A 21,931-nucleotide genomic window follows, 5' to 3' on the forward strand; every position below is an offset into this window, starting at 1 on the left:
TGGACCGTCGCATGGAGGAGTTCAACGAGATCATGTGGGTGCACTTCGATCCCGACCTGGAGGACCCGGAGACGCGCGCCGCCACCGTGGAGCGGCTGTGGCGCCGCCTCGAGAAGGAGCTCGACGACCGAGCAGACGCCGTCGTCTCTGGCGCCTTCAACTACTCGTTTGAATCCCTCGCGCCGAGCCACCAATAGTTGTCGCTTATCCGCTGATCAAGCCCCTCGTGTGTTTTGTGATCAACAAATTGGCATGGCATATGGAGCATAGAGCTAGCTATATCATCTTATTTACGCACTAATTAAAGATTGATTGGTCAAGAGAGACTTGTAATCATCTGTTTATATTTCCAGTAATAATAAAAGAAACGAAGTATCAGCAGTGTAATTCCGGCCGGATGCACTGACATATGACAAGAAGTATGATGCAGCGCTCTGAAATTATTACGTGCGGCAAACTTTTCTTGTTGAAGCAACCCTCGCAATTTTCTCACAACTCTCCTTCATGTTAGAGGATCCACTTACCTCACCTGCAACGGCGGCCTGGCGCTGCTTCGGGGACGGCGGGCTCGACGCCCTGCCGCCCTGGTCAAGATGCTGCTCCCACGAGGGTATGCACATACAGACATACTACTGCTGAAAGCTGACAGACACCGTGATACACATGCTCAGCTCAACAGCTCAATTCTACATCTGACAGAATTATACACATGCCAGCCCAAGCCCAGTTAATCACCATTCCAAATTATTGCTCAGTTATTCTCTCAACTTCCAGTCCGCTTATCTTCCACCAATTTCAACACTGATGAACCTCTTTGAACAATGAATGTTTTGCTTGGATAATGGCTACTGAATGAGCAGGGGAAATGCAAGACTGCCTCAGCGTATCTCAAGATGAGTAAACCAAGACCATGAATGAAAGTCAATGTAATCACACCTTGGCTGCTGATAAAGGCGACGGCGAAGCGGTTCCGGGATGCGCAGTCCGGCGGCTCCGTGGTGACGGTGTGCTTGACCCAGATCATCGGCGGCGCTGAGAGGGGATTGTATCCAGGGGCTGCGGCATATGCATGGCACAAGTATAGACGCCGTCCACCAGGCACCAGCTCGTCAGAGTATTCCTTATTTGGTCTGGTTGTCCATGTCTGGATTTCACATTCCATCAGGATGAGTCCTGATATGTTGTTGTTGTTCTTCTTCCGCTCCGCTCCCGCTCCCGCTCCACTCCTGCCCTCGCGCCTAGTCTAGCCTCGCCGCCCCCCGCCGCCACCGCTCGCGCCAGCGCTCCGCCCCGCCCCCGTCCCCTCTCAGGGCCCGCGTGATGGCCGCCTTCGCCGCCGCTGACCCTGCTGGCTCCCGAGAGACCCCCTCCGGCGAGCGCGTCTCCTACGGGAAGCACTCGAGCAGCTCGGAGGGAGAGACCTCGTCGAGGTCCTACAGCAACGTCGCGCGCTCGCTCCCCACAGGCCCGCCGGCCGCCGCCGCTCCCAGGCGCGCCGTCGCTGCCTCCGGACGAGCCGCGCCCGCTCCTCGTCCCGCGGTGCAGGACCGCCTCGGCCCCGCTCGGAGGTACGCGCCGCGACGGGTGGGCCGGTGCTTGACGCGGACGGGTTCCAGCAGCCCCGCCGCAGGCACCCCCACCGCCGTCCGCGCCGCGACGCCCCGCGCATCTCCGCCGCTGCGCCGCAGGCCCGCAGCCCGTCCCCGGAGGAGGCCGCCGGCCTCTGCTTCCGCTGCCTTGACCCCAGGCATCACGTGCGCGACTGCCCCCAACGACGTCCGGTGCCGCCTCAGCCTGGATGTACCGAGCGGGCTTCTAGGCCCGCTCGTGGCCCGTTCGATTTTAGCCCGTCCGGTCCTGACCCGACAAGAAAACAGTCCGGTCCGGGCCCAGAAATTCAGACCGAAAAAAAATCGGTCAGGTCCGGTCTTTAACTGGGCCGAACGAAAGGACCGAGCCCAATAACAACAAAACGAGTGGCCTCCTCTAGTCCTCCTCGCTGCACGCTCGTTTCCTCCTCCTCCTCGCTCGCAGAAGAACGGCGGCTCCCCTCAACCCTAACCCTAAGGCGACGGCGCCGTCGTCCGCTCCTCCGCGACCTCTCTCCTTCACCGACGGCGACGAGTCGACGACGACGTCTCCTCTTAGTCCAAGCTGGAGGATCGTCCTCACGTCGGGGTCGCAACAAGACCACGCCGTCGATCCCGCCTCCCCTGGTTCCTCGCCGAGCGCCACGAGGAGGAAGAGGTAACCACGCCTCCTTCCCTCACTCCCTCACTCCCTGGTTGCTCTATTCTCAATCCTCGTGGTCGTGGGCTCGTGGCTGGTGGTGGACCAACGACATCGGCATGTGCTGATGTGCGTGGCGAGAAGCCTCTACGACGGGAGCGCGTGGATGTCCGGGCGGTTCGCGCCGACACTACCGGCGATCTCGATGAACGGCACGACGTGCTGAGGATGGCGCGTGAGGAGCGGGTGGTCGTCGAAGCCGTAGCGGGATCTGTTGGTGATGGTGAAGGCGAGGGCTTTGATCCAGGTGGTGCCGCACTTGGGCTGCGTGGCGAGGATGATGTTGTCGGCGCGGGGCACGAAGGCCTGCTTGACGATGAGGGTTCGCTCCAGTAGCCTCGGCCTGAACCAGTACTTCTTGTATTGGACGAGTGGTTCAGAGTTCAGACCACCCCTCTCTTGCTGGAACTGGTGGTGGTGTCACTGTCATGTCTGGTGGCTGGTGCTATCATCGTAGATTCGTAGTCATGTAGAAATCTCTTTGGGTACAATCCGGTGCTGGTGGTGTACTGTTATTGAACTGCTGGTGCTGGTGGTATAGAATCTGGTGATGGTGGATCTGGTGATGGTGGATCCGTGGATGGGCTGCTGGTTTAATTGTTTATGAAGAAATCTGGTCATTGCTCTGTTTTTTATGAAAAAAATCTGTTTTTCTGAAGAAAATGTTGTTGCTTTAATTGTTTCAGTAGCCAAATATGCCGCTGCTACCTATAATTTTAGCTGCCGCTGCTGCTGTAATTTATGTGCTAACTAACTGCTATGATGTGGGTTTTTTTTGTAGGGAATGGTGAAGGGAAAAGGAGCAGCTGGTAAGGAGAAGGAGAATGGAAAGGCGAAGACAAAGGCGAAGAGCGTTAATTACCTAATTAGGCAAGATTCGCCGCTGCCTTCGCCGGTTCCGAGGAAGGGCAAGCATAAGGCGCGGATTAGGAAGGCAAAAGAATTTCCCAATGCCCCAATGGGAGAGTTTATTTGTAGCATAAAGAAACACCCTCTGCCTCCTCCGCATCTCCCCGATCGCACCGGTGCCGGTGTGCGTGCCGTGGAAGCCGCTGCCTCCGGCTCGAAGCTGCCTCATGTTAGACATGTATGATTCCTTTCCTTGATGCTTGATGTAGCCATATTTCCATATAACCATATAGTTGTTTTTCCTTATTTGTGTGATCATGTGTGGTAGGTGCTACACGACGAGGAGAAGGAGGAGGACGCCGAGGACGAGGACGCCGAGGACGAGGACAAGGAATATGACGAGCAGAATCTGTTTGTGGTCCCGCCATTGCAAGGAGGTGGTGATATGTCGGATGATGATACATCAGATGGGTACAAGGAATCAGCTGATGAACTAGAAGGTGGTGACACTATGTCCGAGGAATCACTTGTGCATGTCCGTCTCTAGTGAGGACTCTGAGGAGGAAGCAAGAGAAAGGAAGAAGAAAAAGAACAAGAGGCCAAGAGCCAATGCTCTTGTTAGAGCAATATCAGATGTTTGGGCCCATTTTCACAAGGTCAAGGAGCCATCGTTGAAGAACCCCGGACAAATTGTGTTGAAGGCTTGTTGCAATTATTGTCCAAATAAGTATGCGTATGAGAAAGGTGGCAGCACCTCAAGTATTGGAAGGCATCATTTGAAATGTTTGAATTACAAGGCCAAGATGGCTAGGGCTGCCATCCAAACAACTCTTGAATTGCGCAAAACCAATGGTACATCAAGTGTTTTTAATAGAATACTTGCTGTTTTTAATAGAATACTTGTTGTTTTTAATAGAATTCTTGCTGTTTTTAATAGAGTAATTGCTGTTTTTAATAGAATACTTGCTGTTTTTAATAGAATAATTGCTGTTTTTAATAGAATACTTGCTGTTTTTAATAGAATTCTTGCTGTTTTTATGACCAAGGTACATCAAGTGTTCCAACGATGAGCCCCTCCATTCATTATGACCAAGGAATCATCAAGGAGCTTATTGCTAAGATGATATGTGTGCATGAGTATTCATTTAGAATGGTTGAACATGAGTGGTTCAACATTCTAATGAAGTGCATGAATCCAAATTATAAATCCATTGGAAGGAAGGCAATACGAGCCGAGTGCCTGAGGGTTTACAAGAAAGAAAAAGAGGTGCTTAAATCTGTCCTAAGGGGTGTGAGCTCCATATCTCTAACCACGGATTTATGGACAAGCAACCAAACCTTATGTTACATGTGTGTGGTTGCACACTATATAGATGATAATTGGAAGATCCAAACCCGTGTACTTGGTTTCCTAGAGTTGGATCCTCCTCACACTGGAATTGTCATTGCGGATGCTCTCTATGCGTGTGTGACAGATTGGAATATTGAGACACAAATTATGTCCATCACAGTAGACAACGCCTCAAACAATGATGGTGCAATCGAAGCTTTGAAGGCCAAGTTATTCTACCGGAGAGGTATGCTTGCTGATTTTGTTCCTATGCATGTTGTTTGTGGTCCTATTCCTATGCTTGCTACTTGTGCTCATACGCTTGTTACCTCTTGTAGGTAATGACTTTGAAGACCAATATTTTCATATCCGTTGTTGTGCACACATCCTCAACTTGGTAGTGCAAGATGGCATAGATGTCTTAGATAATTTGATAAAGAGTTCGAGAGAGACGGTGAAGTACTTCAAGAGGTCACCTTCTCGTCTCCACGCTTTTGTTGACACTTGCAAAAGCATGGGTGTCAAAGTTGGCAACCATTTACACCTAGATTGTCAAACAAGGTGGAGTTCAACCTATAAGATGATTAGCACTGCCCGTCAATACAAGGAAGCCTTGACCTCTCATGCTAACTCCAATGCCAACTATGCTTGGGCACCGACAAACGCGGAGTGGGACATGTATGACCTTATCTCTCCATTACTTAAGAGCTTGGCCGAGGTGACAAAAGCATTTTCAGGAAGTTTATATCCTACTTTGAACATCTTCTACCCATACATTGTTGGTGTCAAGATTGCAATCAAACATGCAATTGATAGTGATAGTGAGCACTACAAGCAAATGGGTGAAGAGATGTTGGATAAGTTTGACAAATATTGGGAAGAAAGGACAGATTCCATGGTGATTGCAACCATCTTTGATTCACGGTATGTTTTAATCAACTTATGTTCATCAACTTGATGTTTTAATCAGAATACTTGCTGTTTTAAATACGAATAGAAATTCCTGGTTGCTGTTTTAAATAGAATAATTGCTGTTTTTAATAGAATACTTGCTGTTTTAAATAGAATAATTGCTGTTTTTAATAGAATACTTACTGTTTTTAATAGAATAATTGCTGTTTTTAATAGAATACTTGCTGTTTTAAATAGGATAATTGCTGTTTTTAATAGAATACTTGCTGTTTTTAATAGAATAATTGCTGTTTTAAATAGAATAATTGCTGTTTTAAATAGAATAATTGCTGTTTTTAATAGAATACTTGTTGTTTTTAATAGAATAATTGCTGTTTTTAATAGAATACTTGCTGTTTTTAATAGAATAATTGCTGTTTTTAATAGAATACTTGCTGTTTTTAATAGAATACTGGCTAATTTTCTCCTAGGTACAAGATGAATTACATAGAGTGGGCCTTTGGAGAACTATATGGAAAGGAAACTGCGAGGTTCAGAAATGAAATGAGTGATGTGAAGAAACAGTTGAAGGCCTTGTATGACAAATGTGTTGCCCAAGATAAGTGAGCTGGAAATGGAGCAAGTTCTTCATCTACAACTACAAGCATTCCTAGTATCCCGGTTCAAGCTGGGTACGAGTCCTTCTTATCAGCCCGTTCAACAAGAGTATCAAAGAGTGAGTTGAGGAACTACTTAGAGGATGAAGTTGCTGCTGTCGATACATGTCTTGATATTCTTGATTGGTGGAAGATTAATGCTCTTAGGTACCCAATTATGGCCAAGATAGCCAAGAGGTTCCTTGCTATGCCGTCTACCTCCATGTCTTCGGAATCTACCTTCAGCACGTTCGGACGAATTTTAGGTATGTCAACTCCTACAAATGAACTTTAGATATAAACTTGTCAACTTCTCATCCTCGAACTACTTCTCATACTAGATGCCTACCGGAGTTCTTTAAAGCCAGTTATGGTAGAGGCGCTAGTTTGTGTTGCAAGTTATATCAAGGGTGCACACATTGACTTGAATATGGTGGTATGTTTCGAGTATCTTGCCAGTTTTGGTCTTGTTGTATGTGATATGATAATTATCTAACTTACACACTTATAGCCGAGGGATGAGAATGAAGAAGATGATGTTGAGACCATCAAGTTACCCGTTGTGGAGGAGATCAATAATTAAATTTGTGTTATGTTCAAACTTGTCGAGTCATGAACTATGAATTGTTATTGCAACTTTGGAGATGAACCTCTCATTTGTGTTATATTCAACTTGTCAATTGACATGGACTCTAAATTGTCATTGCAAGTTTGTAATCGTGATATTTGTGCTATGAATCTTATTTGTGCTATGCTTCCTATCTAAATCCGTTGTTTTCATTTCCAAAAAACAAATGAAATGATGTCCAAATTTAGTCCTGCTTGCTGTCCAAATGAATTGTTTGTACATGTGGTATTTAGTTATTCTTGCTGTCCAAATTTAGTCCAATGCTTGCTGTCCAAATGTTGTCGTTTTGACAAAAAAATGTTGTATTTGTAATTGTTTTGCTCTCCACAATCAACACATGTTGGCTGGAACTTGTTTTGCAATATGTCCAGTCGGTCAAAATAGCTTGACCAGAGCAGCTGGTTTAGATAGCAGCAGCTGGAGCTGGTTTATTGCTATTTAAACTGCAGCTGAAGCTGGTTTAGATAGCAGCAACTGGAGCTGGTTTAGTGCTATTTAAAGTGCAATTGCAGCTGGAGCTGGTTTAGATACCAACACATGCCTAAAAAGCTTGACCAGAGTATTTAAACTGCAGCTAAATAACAGCAAGCAGCAGCTGGAGCTGGTTTGGAGTCGGTCCAGTCGGTCCTAAAAGCCTGACCGAGCTTTGCTCTGGTCCAGTCCGGTCCCTAGGAACAAGCCCGCTGGAGAGCTCGGTCTGGTCCGGACCGGACCGCCGGCGGCCGGTCCAAACGCCGGACCGGACCGGGACCGGACCGGACCGGACCGTGTCCAGGCTGAGTGCCGCCGCTGTCTCATCTTCGGTCATGCCTCGCGTGTCTGTGGCGGTCGTCGCACGGCCGACGTGGCCTGGCAGCCCTCTCGCACGGACGCCGCGCAACCCCGCGCCAAGGACGCCCCCAGGCTGCCACCGCGCGCGTCAGCGGCCGCGCCGCCCCCTCCTCGTGGCGTGGTCGCCAGGATCCCTGCCGCCGCGCAGCCACGCGCCGCCCCCCCGGCGCCTGCTCTGCTCCCGGCTCCTCCCGCCCCGTCGCCCGCAGATCGCCCCGCACGGGTCATCATGGCGTAGACGACGGAGATGGACGACGCGGAGCTCGTCCTTGCCCGTGCCATGGTGGCCACCATCACGGGCAACCGGCCGCGAGTCTCTCCGTCCGAGGTGGTCGAGCTGCTCCTGACCTCGCTGGACCTCGCCGAGGGCGACTTCACCGTGCACGCGCACCACCCAGAAGACTTTCTCATCATCTTCTCTTCCTTGGCCACCACGCGCCGGCTCAATGGAGAGCACATCCTCTGTTCGCCGCGTTTTGTTCTCTCTCTGTGGCCATGGTGCAAGCTGGCGCATGCCACCGCCGATGACCTCGGGTATCACGTCGTGCTGGAGCTCCGCGACATTCCTGCGCATGCGTGGCACCTCTCCGTGGCTGAGCACATGCTCGGATCGAGCTGCTGGATCGAGCGGATGCACCCCCGCACGCGGTCGCGAGATGACCTCGACGTCTTCCGTCTCTCCGGCCGCACTCACAACCCCGCCGGCATCCCGCGCGCTGCGGTGCTGGCTATCGTCGAGCAGCTCCCGGCCCGCGTGCCATCAGAAGCCCCGGCCGTCTGAACCCTGTCCTACCCCATATCCATCGAGCTCACCGTGGCGGAGCGCATCAGGGGCACGCCGGACGTTCCTCAAGCGACCGGCGGGCATGCCGGCGACGACGCAGGCGAGGGCAGCAAGCGCGGCGAGGGCAATGGCCAAGGCCCAGCCCCAGGACGCGCGCGTCGTCGTGGCCGCAAGCGCAGGCGTGCCGACGAGGTCCCGGCCGACCGCGCGAATGGCATGGCCATCGACGCGCCGGCGTGGCGAGTGCGGTGCCCCGACTGCGCTGATGGTACGGCCATGGCGGCCTCCTTGCCCGACGTGGCGGCGCCGTCGAGGGCCCCCCGTCCTGCCAGACTGGGCATGCAAGCCTGGCCCAGGCCGCAGGGACCCGCGCACCGCTGTCATCGCGTCAACAAAGGAGAGGGTGACCGCATCATCAGCCTGCAAAAGGGAGGTTCGGCCGGGGCCCGCGCGCACCTACCTGCACTGCCCCTGATCCGCGACAGAACGGCCCCACCTTCGGCGCCAGCTGGCGCCCCGCCATTTGCTGGAGATGACCCAATTCCTCCTATCGTTTCAAATCCCCGTGCCCCCACCACGACCAACGCCGCCGCGCACGAGACAGCACGCCCCGTCGTACTGGAAGATCCCATCGGGGCCACACCTGCTTCGGCTGAGATCACGCTCGCCAGCCATGCGACGGATTCCCAGCCAGAAGCCTAGACCGCGCGAGTCTCGCATGCCGCCCGGTCGGGCCAAAGCTGCGCAAACCCCACCGCGGTGCGGGCCCCGCCTGACGTCTCGGATCAGACGCCGCGGGCCAGCGCGGGCAGCGCTTTACCACGCGCGGGAAACCCTTCGGAGCCGATGCCGCACGCCAGCGCGGGATGCGCCTTGTCGCTTGTCGCCATCCCCCCGGTCCTGGCTCCTGGGCCCACGTGCCAGCCCACAGCAGGGACGCACACCACCGAGCAGGCCACTCCCGAGCCAGCTCCGCCTGGGCCGCCCTCCCCCCAGCCCACTCCTGCAACGGCTGGCGAGGCTCCAGGCCGACCCGGCCCAGCCCCGATCACCATCCTGCAGCGGCCCACTCGCCTGATCGGGATGACCCTGATGTAGCGCCGCGCGTGACTGCGCCGAGTCGGTTTGCCTCGCCCCCGATCACCCTACGTCGATCGCGCAGCCGGCCAACCCCGGCTACTTCCTCCTGGACGCTGGGCCAATTCTTGTCTGCAGCCACGAAGCAACTCAACGCTACCCTACCATCCCGTGGGAAACACCAGCGACCACCACTGAACTTCAGCCTGCGGTGGGGACGGTCGGCTTCGGCTCATACAGCAGTGGCTACGCCGCCAAAGGCCGAGAGGCGCGCCCAAGTGCAGATCCTCCGCACCCTTGGCATAGTTGGCATCAACCAGCCCATCTCAGCTGTTGCGATGAAGGCCTACGACGACCTATTCGCTACGCCACTGCAGATGTCAGTCCTGCAGGCTATCGCGGCCCTCTTCGACACAGAGCTCCCGGCCTGTCTGACGGCCGTGCCCAGCGCCGCTGTCGCCTGTGCGAGTTAGCAGCGCCGCTCGCCACGTGTCGACACCTTGTTCATGGATCACGGCTTGCAGATTGTTGTATGGAATGTTAGAGGCCTTAACTCACGCGCTAGGCGTTGCGCGATTTGATCGTTACTCTGTACCACCCGTGCATCCATTGTATGCCTGCAAGAAACTAAGATGGCTTTGATCTCGCCGTCTGTTGTGCTGGAAACGCTTGGGTCTGAATTTGATGGGTCCACTTACCTCCCGGCTGATGGCACGCGCGGCGGCATTCTCCTGGCTTGGAAAACTAGGGCTGCCACGCTCTCTGACCTTCAGTTCACGCAGCACACGGTGACTGCGAAGGTGCGCGTGCCCGATGGCAACCCCTGGTGGCTCACCACGGCCTACGGGCCCCAAAGCGACCAGGACAAATTGTTGTTCCTGCAAGAGCTGCGCGACATTCGCGATACTAGCCCAGGCCCATGGATGTTGTGTGGGGACTTCAACTTGATATGTCGTGCCTCGGACAAAAGCTCGGGCAACGTGAACCACCGCATGATGGGTAGATTCCGCCGCGTCATCAACGACCTTGCCCTCAAGGAGGTTTACCTCAATTGGCGTCGCTTCACGTGGTCCAACGAGCAATCCCCTCCTACGCTCGTGCACCTCGACCGGGTGCTCTGCACCACTGACTGGGAGGACAGTCATGGCGAGTGCCACCTCCGCTGCCTGGCATCCGTTGTCTCCGATCACTGCCCTCTGCTTCTGGACTGCTCGCCCATGCCATCAGCTCACAAACGCTTCCACTTCGAGGAGTTTTGGATGCGCCTCGACGGCTTCCACGACACGGTTGCCGCGGCCTGGGGCTCGGTGTCCGACCCAGACCCCTTCAGGCGGCTGGTATGGCGACTGCAGGCTACGGGCCGCGCCCTCACGAGCTGGAGCGCCAAGTCCACGGGCAACATCAGGGACAAGCTTGCCATCTCCCGCGAGCTTATCCTGCGCTTCGACCAAGCCATGGAGACCCACACGCTCTCCCCCCGGAGGATTGGCTGCGCAAGCAGACCAAGCTTTCCTACCTGGGCTTGGCTTCGCTTGAGCGCACGATTGCCCGACAGCGTGCTCGCATTTCCTCCCTCTCGGACGGCGACGCGAACACGAGCTTCTTCCACAGGCAATGCACTTACCGGCGACAGAAAAACAGAGTGTACAGCTTGCTTGTTGATGGGCAGACGATCAGCGACCACGACGAGATGGCCCAGGCGGCCTTTGCCCACTTCGACGGGCTGCTGGGCACAGCGGCCGACCGTGCCCACACGCTGGACTTTGAGCACCTCATCCAGCCAGCTGATCTGTCAGGCCTAGAGGCGCCGTTCAGCCCCGACGAGATATGGGAGGCTGTGCGGCGCATGCCGACGCATAAGGAACCGGGGCCGGACGGCTTTACCGCGGAGTTCCTGCGAGCGTGCTGGAGCACCATTAAGTAGGACGTGCTTGAGGTCTTTGAGCATCTCTATGCGCTGAGAGGGCGTGGATTCCACAGGTTCAACCAAGCACTGCTCACCTTGCTGCCAAAGCGCTCCGATGCTCACAAGCTCGGCGACTACCGCCCGATCTGCCTGATACATATTGTGGCTAAGCTCTTCGCGAAGGTCCTTTCCCTGCGCTTGGCACCGATGCTCGACGACCTAGTGAGCCGCTATCAGAATGCTTTCATCGCCGGACGTACACTCCACGACAACTTCGTCCTAGTCCGGCAATCCCTCAAGCTACTGCACCAACTCGGCGCGTCGAGGATCATGCTCAAGCTCGACCTCACCCGGGCCTTCGACTCCATATCTTGGCCCTTCCTCTTCGAGGCCCTGCACCAATATGGCTTCGGAGCGAGGTTCCGGGAGTGGCTGGCCATCCTCCTCTCCTCGGCTAGCACCCGCGTCTTGCTCAATGGCGTGCCAGGACCCCCGATCTGGCACCGCCGTGGGTTGAGACAGGGTGACTCGACATCCCCGTAGCTCTTCGTGCTGGCCGTCGACACGCTCAGCCGCCTCATGCAACGGGCGCTCCAGGCCGGCATCCTCCGGAGACTCCACCCCCGACGCAACATCCCGGCTATCTCGCTTTACGCGATGATGTGATGCTATTCTGCCACGCCTCGACCGATGAGGTCCTCGCTGTGAAGGGCATCTTAGGGATCTTCGGCTCCGCCTCCGGCCTGCACGTGAACTATGGCAATAGCTCCGCCACCGCACTTCATGGAGATGAGTCGACCGCTGAATCACTGGCAATTCTGGGCTGCCAGACGGCGGCTCTGCCCATCACGTATCTGGGTATCCCCCTCTCCACGCGCCGCCCCACCATGGCTCAGATGCAGCCCCTAGTCGACAAGGTGGTCGGCCGTCTCCCATCATGGAAGGCATGGCTCATGAACAAGGCCGGGCGGCTGGCGCTCGTCAAGTCTGTGCTCAGCGCCATCCCCGTCCACCAGATGCTCGCCCTAGCGCCCCCGAAGAAAACTCTGAAGCAGCTTGAGAAAATTCAGCGTGGGTTTCTCTGGGCCGGGCGCGAGGCGGCCCACGGTGGCCACTGCCACGTGAACTGGCGACGGGTATGCCGGCCGCTGGAGTATGGCGGCCTGGGTGTCCGAGACCTAGAGCGCACAGGGCTTGCCCTTCGGCTCCGATGGCTATGGCTCTCACGGACGGACACTAGCCGCGCATGGCATGGCTTGGACCTGCAGTTCACCCCCGAGGAGTATGGCCTCTTCTATGCCTCCACCACCATGCAGATTGGAGACGGATCGACCGCGCTCTTCTGGGAGGACCGATGGCTCCTCGGCCTCTCCATCCGCGAGCACGCGCCCTCGCTATACATGTGCATCCCCAATCATCGCAGAAAGTCCAGGACGGTGGCAGAAGGCATAGCCGGCAATGCCTGGGCGAGGGACATTCACGGCACCATTGGCCTCCAGGAGATTGGGCAGTATCTCCAGATCTGGCTGTTGGTGTCCCGCATCACCCTCTCCGCAGTGCCGGACACGCTCTCCTGGAAATGCCCAGCCAGCGGCAGCTACTCAGCCAGGTCCGGCTATCTAGCCACCTTCCACGGTTCGATCACCTGCCGGTCCTGGAAGTTGATCTGGAAGGGTTGGGCCCCTCCAAAGGTCAAGTTCTTCCACTGGCTCGCCAATCAGGACCGCTGTTGGACTGCGGAGCGTCTTGCTCGGCATGACCTAACACATCACCCTCGGTGCCTTCTTTGCGACCAAGAACCGGAGACGATACAACACCTGCTGCTCTCTTGCCCATTCGCGAAGCAGACCTGGCACGGGATCATGTCCTGGCTGCGACTACCGGCACCTGTGCCCGACCAGGACGCCTCGCTGCAGGACTGGTGGCTACGCGCTCGCGATGCCACGCCTCACCCGCTCCGCAAAGCGCTGGCCTCGATTGCACTTCTCGTGCTGTGGATGATCTGGAAGCATAGGAACGCGTGTGTATTCGACCATGTAACCCCATCGCTAGTAGAGCTCGCCGATGCGATCAAGGACCCTTTGTACTAGCCTCCTAGGAGGTTGTCTTCCCCTCTTTTCAATACAATGAAACGCAAAGTCTTTTGCGTTTTCTCAAAACAAAAAAAAAACAGTGGTTTGTGCAAAGAGAGAAAGTGTGATATTTTACTGGCCTCTGAATGTGACTATTAACCAGCGTTTAAGATGCTAGGGTAAAGATTAAAATTGACAAACACCACAGAAGTAACATGAGTGGCAGCAGGTCCCTGTTGATGAGCTTGGAACATGATTATCAACCAGTCATCTGACCGATGACTATCCTGTCTCTGTCAACATGATTAATTGATATTGATTATTAACCAGTGCTTCAGATGGTAGAGTTGAGATAAAAATTGACAAAGACTACACATAAGTAACATGAGTGGCGCAGCAGGTCCTTCAGATTAAAATAAACTCCCTTTTTTTTAGAACAAACTGCTAAGTTTTATCAAAGGATAGTAATGTTTACAGGGAATGATACAGGATCGTAACAATCGCCGACATCAAAACGAACTCTTGAAACCGGAACTGCCCAACACATAAAAAATTGGGGCAAAACTTGAGGTGAAAGGAACAGGTAATGGTGTGGAGCGAGTCAGCATAGGATGCACAATTGTCTTGGTTGGTTGGTTCACTCGTCCTTCTCCACCAGCGCAGCCTTGCGGCTGCTCCTCTCAGCGAGCACCGACTTGGTCTTCTCCAGCACGCTGAAGAAGATGGACCCGCCGATGCCGATCCACAGAACTCGTGGCTCGATGCCCTGCAAGCATCGTCGAAATCATAAGAAGCCTTGTGGTTAGCATTAGCTAATCTAATACTGAGTTTAAACTGTTTTTCTCACATACACACACAAAAAAGGAAACACTCGAAGTGACTGTATCGGTGGTACTATACCTTCAAAAAGGCGCCGGGACCTTCCTCTCTCAAGATCGTCTTAGCACAGCTTACAATTCCAGAGTATTGCTTTGTTTGCCCCTGCAATGGAAGTTGGAACCAGTGGGTCAGTACTCAATTATGTAAAAGCGGATTTTGGTGTGGAATGTTCCATTTAAAGGGGAAGGATCCACCTGAATCATCAACCTTGTCTTCAGAACATCGAGGGGTGTTGTTATGGCGCCAGTAATGGCACCTAGCAGAAACGAGGTATGGTATAAGATAGTAGTCTTAGGCCAAAGAGGGGGTTTAAGAGCAGGAAAATGATAAAATCATATATTGTACTGTAGTAGTTTAAGAATGTAAAACGAAAAGAAATAGTTTGAGAAATTTGGTTGTACCGGCAAAAGCACCAATGAGTGCATTCTCTGGATCCTTCAGCTCCCTCTTTGCCTGGATAGATCCTTGAAAATTCAGTTAAAGATAAAGTTGGAGAACAGTTAAACAGAAATTACTGTTCCACGGGGCACTAATCAAGCAACATTGTAATGCGTGTCGATAGGATTTGATGAAAACAGAAAGCATAGACACGTTTTACATAATCGAGTCACCGTCATCAGAATGTGTCAGCAATGCAATGTTATGACGAAACAATCATGTCCCCAAATCTATGGCATGCTATTTAGCTGAACAACATTCATCAAGGTAGAAAATCTAAGAAGGTGTGAACTCTCAATCCCATATCAAGAATTCAAGACTGGAAGTGTTCTGAGGAATAGAAACAAGAGCAACATGTTCATGGGAATAGCTAAGGATGGATAATAGGTACAGTCAGTATATCAGCAGTGGTGGACTAGGTACCATAATCTTGTAACCAATTCGAAGTTGCTCGTATATGCAGAATTGAATGGCGTCAAACGGAAGATCTCGAAGTAAAAAAGAACCATAACCCTGCAAAAACAAAATAAACTAGTGTTAGAATGGATATGCTGACGATGTGCAGTGTGTGACCGCATTTCCTTCACAATGAAATTAATAATTGCCCATTCATGTTTTTAGGAAAAATCAATGGATTCGATTCTTTATATTTCTCCTGATAAATGAAATAGCAAGGAAAATTAATCTAATATCGATCAATATATTGTTCACCAACTAAGAGCTCCGAAGATACATACAGCAAAAAGACCTCTAAATCCTTCCTTGGCAACTATGAGACGAACAGCATCAGGCGCAGTCCTGAATTGACCGGTTTGCATCCTTTGTTTGACCACCTGAATGCAAAGCAATCAATTTTCAATGACAAACAACATTTAATGAACAGAAAATAGAAAAAAATTGACCTCTGTGGGGACACGAATGAGAGAAGAACCCAACCCTCCAACAGCACCTGCAGTCTGTAGCATCCTCATTCAGAAAAAAAAATGGCTGGCATAAACCAACATGCTTAAGGGAGTAAGAAGCATAAAGACGGTGTAAATTAACATTATTTAAGCTTAAGCATTATAAGGGCTGTCAACAAGCTTTCTAGTGTAAACATGAAAAAGTGAAAAAGAGAGTGTGCCTTGCTGGAAGCAATCAGCTAGGCCAACAGAAAGTGTGTATGGACTTACAAGATGAGCAACAGCACTCAAATTTTCAGGAAACATGTCCAGTAGCTTCCTTTTAGTTGGTTCGTATATTCCCACAAACAGAGCAGAAGCCCTGCAATAATTTACAAAGCAACTCAAAAAAATGACAACAGGCAATTATGGCAGTGATTTCATCTCATGAACAATGGATACACACATTTTTATGAGAAGTTGCGGCACAATGTGAAGAGAATGCATATACTAGTGGAATTTTTTAACATGTTGTAGACTCACGGGAGAACACCGACAAGATTTCCACCTAATCCAGAATACAGGCCTTTCCATTGAATTTGACTTCCAGCTCGAGCAGCCTGCAGACATAAAAAAAGAAGTCAGACAAAATGTGTGCTGGAATTGTGCATTGCCTGTAAGCCATTAACATTTACTCCCTCCATTCCTAAATATATGACGTTTTGGTAGTTCAACTCAACTACCAAAACACCATATATTTAGAAACAAAGGGAGTAGAAAAGAATAAGACTTCTCATAGTGAGACTAAGTAGTGAACAAGAAAAAAATTATACTCACACTATATATTAAGGACATAGTTTTATTAGTTAGTGAGTGAGCACTTTGACAATACTAGCAAACATTTTTCTTAGCTGTGTAACTCTTACATAATCAAGTGTGTTTTATATCTGGCAATAGTGAAATGCCCTGCACACTGTTTTACAAGGTCAACCGGAACTGAATTACTAGTAGACCACTAAAGTAATCTATCTATGGGACCTTTGTTTGATGAACCTACTTATCTACTCCCTCTGTTCCTAAATATAAATCTTTTTAGAGGTTCCACTAAAAGACTACATACGGATGTATATAGACATACTTTAGAGTATAGATTCACTCATTTTGCTCCGTATGTAGTCCCCTAGTGAAATCTCTAAAAATACTTATATTTAGGAACGGAGGGAGTAGTTACTGCCTGGCTAGTTGGAATCAGTTTGCAAAATGATTTATGTTTTGCGTGTTATGTGTTATTCGACCCCTCTCATAAAATAAATTCCTTGTCTCACAAATGATTTATGGTTTATGTGTCAATTAGTTCCTCTCATGTACTACTTTGGAAACTTGGATGTATTAAGCTGGCCGTTTAAGGAACTTGCAAGAAAACATATAGTAAGAAGAAACATCCCAGCAGAAACAGTACGTATAGACAAACACTATATGAATCCATGCCATACTACATGTCGACCAGAGATTCGGATGCCTCAGTAATCTTTTGAAATCAGCTTTGAAGCAGATAGTTCACAATCAAAGCATGTCTGAAGCACCCTTTTTTATTCTTACTTGTCAGTTTGCACCTGCTATTGTTTCGGTCATATTTGCTACAGATTAATGCCATTCAAAGTTGGAAATAGGTATACACATTTTTTGGGAACAGAGATTTGTGCCAGGTTCAGAGTGAAATGGCACCCAGTGCAGGCAGTAGAACATATAACGGGCTGTCAGACGATGTCATCCCCAAGCAAGTGATTGTTGGGAATTCGGTGTAAGATAACGCCGTTGCTTGGGAGCAGGCTCCGGGTCTGACTGACCAGCCATTGCATTGCAAGCAAGCAAGCAAGCAAAATCGGAGACTGAACTGCGCATCTTCAGACCAAGAAAATAGAATAAACGTGCACTGCTTTGAAGTGCAGAAGCGGCTGACCTGAAGCCTGGTCTTGATGGTGTCGATGGGGTAGAGCGCCGTCTCCACCACGACCCCGGCGGCGCCTCCGGCTATGACGCCCTCTGCAAGCAGGCAGGAAGGCAAGCAGAAGAAGAAGAAAACAGCACGCGTAATCAGCCCCCTTCATCTCTGACTAATAATCCACGGGCGGAGATGGACGCGGCGGAATGGGGGAGGGGAGGAGGAGGGCGCACCGCAAAGGATGTGGAGGAAGGAGATGGACGCGACGGAATGGGGGAGAGGAGGAGGAGGGCGCACCGCAAAGGATCTGGATGAAATTGAATGGCTTCTCTTCCACGGGAGGAGGAGCTGACGCGCCGCCCATGTCTTCCCGCCGCCGAGAGACGGACACCGCCGCCCTGCCTCTGCGCGCGAGGATTGGAGGGAGACGGAAGCTTGAGCCGCGGGGGAGGAGGTGGGCTGGAAGCTTGAGCCGCGGGGGTGGAGGTGGGCTGGCTGGAGGGGGCAGCGCAGCTGAGAAGAGGAGGAAGGGGTTAGGTAAACCCTTGGATACAATCGCTCTTCTCATCCGTAAACTTGATACGAAAGTATTTCACCATCTGGTCTTTTTGACTGCGTTGGAGACCGTGACATTTCTGCTCCATATGAAAACGTCTAGGTAGCTTGCCTCGCCGTTTCATATAGAAACACCTAGATAGATCGCGTTGTGGTACTTGGCTAGAAACGCCATGTGGTTTGGCGTTGCTGATCTTGATTTTGCAATCTTGGCTATTGTCTCTTCCTTGTCAGGTTGACTTTTCAAATCAGTGACAATCTCTACTCCAGCAACGCCAACCCCCATGGTGTTGCTGCTTCTGCCTAGCGCCTCGTGGTCCTAACCTGCTTGTTGACAATATCTACTCCAGCAATGCCAACCCCCATGGCGTTTCCAGCCTGGATAGAAATGCCAAATACCCTAACGTTGCCATATGGTCTGCAACGCGAGCTAATTCGGCGTTGGAATCTGGAGCAGAAACGCAAAGCTAGACTAACATTTCTATGTGCAGCTGTAATACATCAAGTCAGACGGCTGGGGCTCGACCGGCCGAAGCTAGCGTCGGTCCGCCGGCACCTAACATTGCCCAAGGGGTTAGTGACAAGTTTTTTTAGGGGTGGATTAGGGAGGAGGAAGAAGGAATGCTTTGGGATTGGGTCGCAAGCTTCAGCTTTTTTTAGGGGGTAAACCAACTTTATTCATCATAAGCCACAAAATGTGGGATATAATTTGGATCATGAGGCTGCCCCAACTAGGCGTGGCGCCCTGACCATCTACGAAGAAAAAAATTAGCTAATTGGTGTGCCTTCATATTGGCTGAACTTCATTTAAAAACAAAAGTACAATGAAATTGAACTACTCTAGACCTAATCTCATTGATCACTGCTTCATTATTCCCCAAGCTCTCCATTAGGCTGCCCGTAATGGGAGTATCATAGGTAGTATCATGCATGTCAACTAGGCAATTTCGATGAGGTGGCATAGAATTAAATGAAGAAAAAAAGGATTGAGTATCATATCATGATACCGTATCATATTAAATGTTGTGCTACTTTGTATCTTGCATGGCAATAAATGAACCACCTTATGATACTAACATATGATACTATGCATTACGGTTGTGGTATCATACACCAGTATCATATGCATGATACTAGTACTCCCTCCGTCCCTAAATATAAGTCTTTTAAGCGATTTCACTAAGGGTCTACATACGGAGCAAAATGATTGAATCTATACTCTGAAGTATGTCTATATACATTCGTATGTAGTCCACTAGTAAAATCTCTACAAAAACTTTTATTTAAGAACGAAGGGAGTATATGATACCAGCCATTACAACCAGCCTTATTCCCCGTGCTCCCATTGATAATCTCAATCAACTACGCTAGTCCAGGATGGATGAGAGGCTGGGCGTGTGTCCATTAGCGCCCACTCGTGAGAGACAGATGAGGGTTGTATTATCTAAAAAAATCCAAAAAAATATTTCATGATTCTTATAGTGCTATCCAACTTTTCTTGGTAAATAATTAAGATTTTTTTTTTCATAATAGACAACAAAATACGCATGGAACTGAATGTAAAAATATGAGCTCATACATTTGAGAAGAGTTTCTCATGTGTGCTACAATATATTACCTTTGTACCTAAATAATTGTAGTTGGGGATAACTAGATTAGTTTTTTCCAACTATAATTAGTTAGGTATAGAAGGAGTATGTTCGTGTAATTCAAGTGTTTTCTATGAAATAAATGAAAAGAAGAAAATAACAAAGGACATGAAATAAAAAAGGGAACATGTTATTGGGACCGGCCTAGCGGACAATGTCCACGTGTTGCGTACGGATTTGCTTTCTTTTTCTTTCTATAAAAGGCCCTTTTTATTTACTCATATTGTAGCATCCAGGGTTACAAACGTAATGATCACACACCTCACCTCTAAATAATTAAGATGCACACAGCAAATCAAACATATGCCCGTGGACGGAGAAAAAAATGAAGCAATGAAAACAATGATTGATGATATATAAAGATGAAGCAATGAAGACAATGATCACTGATATAAAATGATGAAGCAATGGATCCACTGATTGACGATATATAAGGATGACCATCGGTTGCTTAAGACGGCATATAGGATTCGCGGTGCATACCCGAGAATCGAACTCCAAAATGGGTATAGTTGTAGGTTGTTCCTATAGTTTGTGGTCTACATGTTGATTTCTGCTGTGTGTTTTTAGGTTAAATAAGCTCCACGTAATTAACTAGTAACAATGTTCATATGGATACAATGAAGACCAGGAGGCTGATGGAGCCATAAGTAGCGACCTCCGAAAATACTTGGAGCGTATTTAGTGAGGCTATGCACCTCGAAGGGCCCACTCGGTAATCCATCATCATATTGAGCTCAGTGTGACTAAGGAGTTAGCCACGGGATGATGTGTTACGAAACGAGTAAAGAGACTTGCTAACAACGAGATTGAACATGGTATAGAGATACTGACGATCGAATCTCAGGCAAGTATCATACCGGTAGACAAAGGGAATTGCATACGGGATTGATCGAATCCCCGACATCGTGGTTCATCCGATGAGATCATCATGGAAAATGTGGGAACCAACATGGATATCCAGGCCCCGCCGTTGGTTATTGACCGGAGAGGTGTCTCGGTCATGTCTGCATGCTTCCCGAACCCGTAGGGTCTACACAGTTAAGGTTCGATGACGCTGGGTTATAAGAGAATAGTGTACGTGGTTATCGAAGATAGTTCAGAGTCTCGGATGAGATCCCGGACATCACAGGAGTTCCGAAATGGTCCGGAGGTAAAAAATTATATATAAGAAGTGAGGATTTGGTCACCGGAAGTGTTTCGGGCGACACCGAAAACTTAACTGAATATTTGACTGATCGTACACACACCATAATACGGTTGACCCAGTTGGCGGAGAATCCCCACTAAAGAAGAGCACTCTCTAAAAAATCCCAATCCACCCGGTCATAGGCCTTTAAGAGATCCAATTTGTACGCACAATAAGACTTCTTCTGAATAGACGTCTTAATATGGTGAATACATTCAAAGGCAATAATAGTATTATCAGAGATGGGTCTCCCCGGTATAAGCGCACTTTGATTTTCCGAAATAAGCTCTGACAACAAGGGACGAAGACGATTAACCAAACATTTGGACACCACTTTATAAATAACATTACACAGACTTATTGGTCTAAAATCCTTTAAGTCAACGGAGAGGCGACATTACGGATCAAGACTATAGCCGTGTCGTTAACACCCGGTGGCATAGACCATGTAGCAAAGAACTCTAACACTGCTCTAATAATTCCTTCTTTCAACACTGACCAATTTTTCTGAAAAAAACCTGGCCAGGAATCCATCCAGTCCCGGTGCCTTGATAGAACCGATCTGAAATAACGCATTGACTACCTCTTTCTCTGTGAATTCAGCATCAAGCTTCGCATTCATGTTATACGTTACTTTTGTCTCAATACACCCTAGTAATGCTGCTGGTTCCAGCGTAGGGTCCTTAGTGTATACTTCTTGAAAATAGGACATGGCCATTCTTTCCATTTCAGTTGGAGTAGCACACCATGACTCATCAGTTTTCCGAAGACGGTGGATAAAATTTTTCCTGGCTCTCCATAGTGCCTTCTTATGAAAATACTGCGTGTTGCGATCACCCTCTTTGAGCCGTGTAATACGCGCCCTTTGGAGCCACATCATTTCCTCCATGTATAGCAGCTCGTCTAGCACGCACACCTTCTCCCGGATGATAGAGTGTTTTGCATTACTTAACTTTAATTCTTCCAGTTCAGCCCTTAACACCTCAATTTCTTTTGAAACATGACCAAAGTTATTCCTACTCCACTCTCGCAGATCCTTCATTACGTCCTTTAAATTGGCTGCAACCTCTCCCAGGTTAGACACC

General features: G+C 50.0%; 1 protein-coding gene across 1 annotated transcript; it reads right to left on the reverse strand.

The window, feature by feature from the left end:
• Positions 1–13,723: 13,723 nt before the first annotated feature.
• LOC123399265 (S-adenosylmethionine carrier 1, chloroplastic/mitochondrial-like) lies at positions 13,724–18,006 on the reverse strand. Its single transcript, XM_045093683.1, has 11 exons — positions 17,751–18,006; positions 17,472–17,554; positions 16,055–16,131; positions 15,803–15,893; positions 15,533–15,586; positions 15,368–15,463; positions 15,054–15,143; positions 14,594–14,645; positions 14,387–14,448; positions 14,214–14,294; positions 13,724–14,079 (listed from the first exon to the last, which is right to left on the reverse strand). Exons 1-11 carry the CDS (start codon positions 17,815–17,817, stop codon positions 13,951–13,953), a joined length of 882 nt encoding a protein of 293 aa, XP_044949618.1. The 5' UTR covers positions 17,818–18,006; the 3' UTR covers positions 13,724–13,950.
• Between the last annotated feature and the right edge of the window lie 3,925 nt (positions 18,007–21,931).

The sequence above is a fragment of the Hordeum vulgare genome, chromosome 5H (genome assembly GCF_904849725.1).
Source record: "Hordeum vulgare subsp. vulgare chromosome 5H, MorexV3_pseudomolecules_assembly, whole genome shotgun sequence".
Lineage (NCBI taxonomy): Eukaryota > Viridiplantae > Streptophyta > Magnoliopsida > Poales > Poaceae > Hordeum > Hordeum vulgare.